The sequence below is a fragment of the Equus asinus genome, chromosome 17 (assembly GCF_041296235.1).
Source record: "Equus asinus isolate D_3611 breed Donkey chromosome 17, EquAss-T2T_v2, whole genome shotgun sequence".
Lineage (NCBI taxonomy): Eukaryota > Metazoa > Chordata > Mammalia > Perissodactyla > Equidae > Equus > Equus asinus.
The window spans coordinates 26,540,696-26,543,920 of NC_091806.1; the positions used below are offsets into that span (position 1 = coordinate 26,540,696).

At 37.7% G+C, this 3,225-nt stretch overlaps 1 protein-coding gene across 1 annotated transcript; it reads left to right on the plus strand.

Moving 5' to 3' along the window:
• Nucleotides 1-300: 300 nt before the first annotated feature.
• LOC106829679 (olfactory receptor 4C11-like) lies at nucleotides 301-1,215 on the plus strand. Its single transcript, XM_014838918.2, has one exon. It carries the CDS (start codon nucleotides 301-303, stop codon nucleotides 1,213-1,215), a length of 915 nt encoding a protein of 304 aa, XP_014694404.2.
• The last annotated feature ends 2,010 nt before the right edge of the window (nucleotides 1,216-3,225 follow it).

Below are 3,225 nucleotides of genomic sequence, written 5' to 3' on the forward strand. Positions count from 1 at the left end.
CAAGTTGTGCAGTTCTTAATCTTGGTAGGAATCAGAAATTTTAAGAACATTTATTTTTCATTTGTACAAAAGCTTTGGTCCAATGCAATGAGTGTCTGAATTAACAGATAGATTTGAGAGAGGCTTGACTTCTGTACATTTACAAAGATTCATAGGGGATTAAAGGAAGTTGGAGGTTACAGGATGGTGTAGAAAAAAGAAATTCAGACTTCAGCCCACTGATCTCCCCAAGATGTCATTTCATTTTTTCTCTCTGCAGATTAAACTTTTGCCAACTGCATCTTACCTACAACCACTAGCATGATGATGAATAACAGTGTGACTGAATTCATTTTAGCTGGGTTGACACAGGATTCAGGAAAGCAGAAAGCAGTATTTGGAGTCTTCTTGATTCTTTACCTCGTGACACTGTTGGGGAACTTTCTCATAGTAGTGACTATTAAAACAAGCAGAACCCTTGGGAGCCCCATGTACCTCTTCCTTTTCTATCTGTCCTTTGCTGATGCTTGCTTCTCTACAACCACAGCTCCCAGATTGATTATGGATGCCCTTTCTCAGAAGAAGACCATTTCCTTCAAAGAGTGCATGACTCAGGTCTTTGCAGTCCACTTCTTTGGCTGCACAGAGGTTTTTGTGCTCATCCTCATGGCCTTTGATCGCTATGTAGCCATTTGTAAGCCCTTGAGATACACAACCATCATGAGCCGGCAAATCTGTGTCGTGTTGGTGATTCTGGCCTGGGTGGGAGCTTGTATCCACTCTTCAGCACAGATTTTCCTGATTTTGAGATTGCCCTTCTGTGGTCCTAATGTGATTGACCACTATTTCTGTGACTTGCAGCCCTTATTGAAACTTGCCTGCATGGACACTTACGTGATAAATGTGTTAGTTGTTTCTAATAGTGGAGCCTTATGCATGATGAGTTTTGTAATTCTTCTTATGTCCTATGCTGTCATCTTGTACTCTCTGAGAAACCATAGTGCAGAAGGAAGGCAGAAAGCCCTTTCCACATGCACTTCTCACTTTATTGTGGTTGTCATATTTTTTGGTCCGTGTATATTTATATACACACGCCCACCAACCACATTTTCAATAGACAAGATGGTGGCTTTGTTTTATACAATTGGGACACCCTTGCTAAACCCACTGATCTATACACTTAGGAATGCAGAAGTGAAAAATGCCATGAAAAAGTTATGGTGTAGCAAAGTATGACTTCAGGTAATAAATGGTATACAGGGGTTCTAATAGATACTTCTCCAACAGCTTAGTTTAGTTTCGTTTTTTTCTTTTGGTTTCTGATATTTATTTCAAGTGATATTGCTTCAACAATGTACCTCCAATCCAAATACAATTTATGGGGAAAATGTTGCATTTATCCTGCATGTGCAAGTTAGTTTTACCCCCCTCCCTCCATTCTCTATAGTAGAAACTTCGCAAACTGTTCAGGAAAGACATATTCAAAGAATTTGCCTAATTGTTTCATGGACAGGAAACATAAAATATTCCTGTTGGGACACAAATGATTAAAAAAATCTGTGGATAGGTATATAACGTAAGTACATATTCTTTTATTATATATTCAGTATGCTTATTCTAAGATGATTGCATTAGAATAACATTACTTGAAGACCATAACCATTTAGAACAAACTATGATGACCCTTACTTTCATTCTATTGGCATCTGACCATATTGACACACTGACTAATGACAAAATGACTGTGTGGGTGTGTGTCCACGAATGAATTCTTAAGATTTTATTCTAGTCCTTATGAATATGGCCGTTAAGAGCTAATCCATATGGGACTGGACACTTACAGAATAAAGGTTGCTTTCCTGATGGCCTGATGATTAGAGAAGATGCTCTGAGAAAATGCTACTCTGGAAATCTGTGCTGAACCTGACTCATTGGGAGTATCTACACTGGTGGACCCTCGAACTCTGATAAAAGCTGGGAATATCTGTGAAGACCTAGAGTATCACTAGAAAACCTCTCAAAATACTGTGAATGGTGATGGAGGGACGAATCTTATGGTCGGATGTGATGGCAATATTACCATACAGTTGTGTTTTCGGGGTCTTTCACATTGCCCTTCACAAAGGAGAGGGAAGAGGCTGTAAGAGAGTTTGGCAGCAGGTCTATGCAGAACGGAGGGTAAAGAGAAGAAAGGAGAATAGATAACGATGCATGATGAAGACAGAGAAAAGATGAAAGGAAAGAGGAAATTTTATCCATGTGGGAAAGAAGGAAATTTATCTTCCTTATATTTTGAGAATCACTGTTGGGTATACGAACATTTCCAGGAAAAATGATGTTTTGGGATATTTCTGTATCATTGACCTATGTAGCTTAGCTTCCTTGGCTATTATGTTTATTTTGTTATTAGAAAAGAAGGATATATTTTTTGTTGCCACTAATAGTGTCTCAAAATTCAAAATTCAGATTTCCTGGGAGAACCTGAGATTGAAAAGTCAGCTCTAGTGCTTTTCAACTTTGATCTTTTAGTTTTATTACGAGAATGCTTTAATATGTGTATTTTCATTTTGAAGATAATCAAATCGGTATGTGTAATACACACCCACCACCACCAGCACCTCTTCATAATATCATAACAAGTACTGTTGTGCTATTTCAGTACCCATGTTTATAATTCCTATAAAATTGGCACCAAGAAGTATTACTTTAAGTGATATAGGCTAGTGAGAAAAGAACACAACGAACGTCATAAGTCTGTGGAGCATTTCCATGTACTGAAGACAAAGGTTACCATGTCACACCAAAGATTTCCAATAGTTCCAATATAGACAATGGTGGCAGCATACATACTTAAGTCCCAAAGAGGATATTTCTCAGAGCTCTCAGCACCATATTCACGAAGTGGCAATTTTGTTTCACACTTCCTCCAGATAAACACTCAATTTTCCTAATTCTACATCTTACACTTCCATTTTCAAAGCATTTGAAGCCAGTGCTATGAAGGTTATATTTAATTGTAATTGGGTTTTAAGACGCTGTGACATAAACAAAATAAAACTTTAAATCTTATCTCTTGTTTCTCCTTCAAATTCAATATAGTGGGAGAAAAATTTTATCTGTGCCTAAATGGAAACTCAGAAAGTTTCAGGAATTTCCTTCTCATTATTAGATAATACAGAGCCCAGATTCCCTTATATTTTAGACATGGGCTAAATTTGAGAGGGTGGGATAAGCTGCCAGGGGACA

Bases quoted from the DNA above. Each gene is read 5' to 3' on its own strand.
- LOC106829679 (XM_014838918.2), top strand. From the start codon at position 301: ATGATGATGAATAACAGTGTGACTGAATTCATTTTAGCTGGGTTGACA.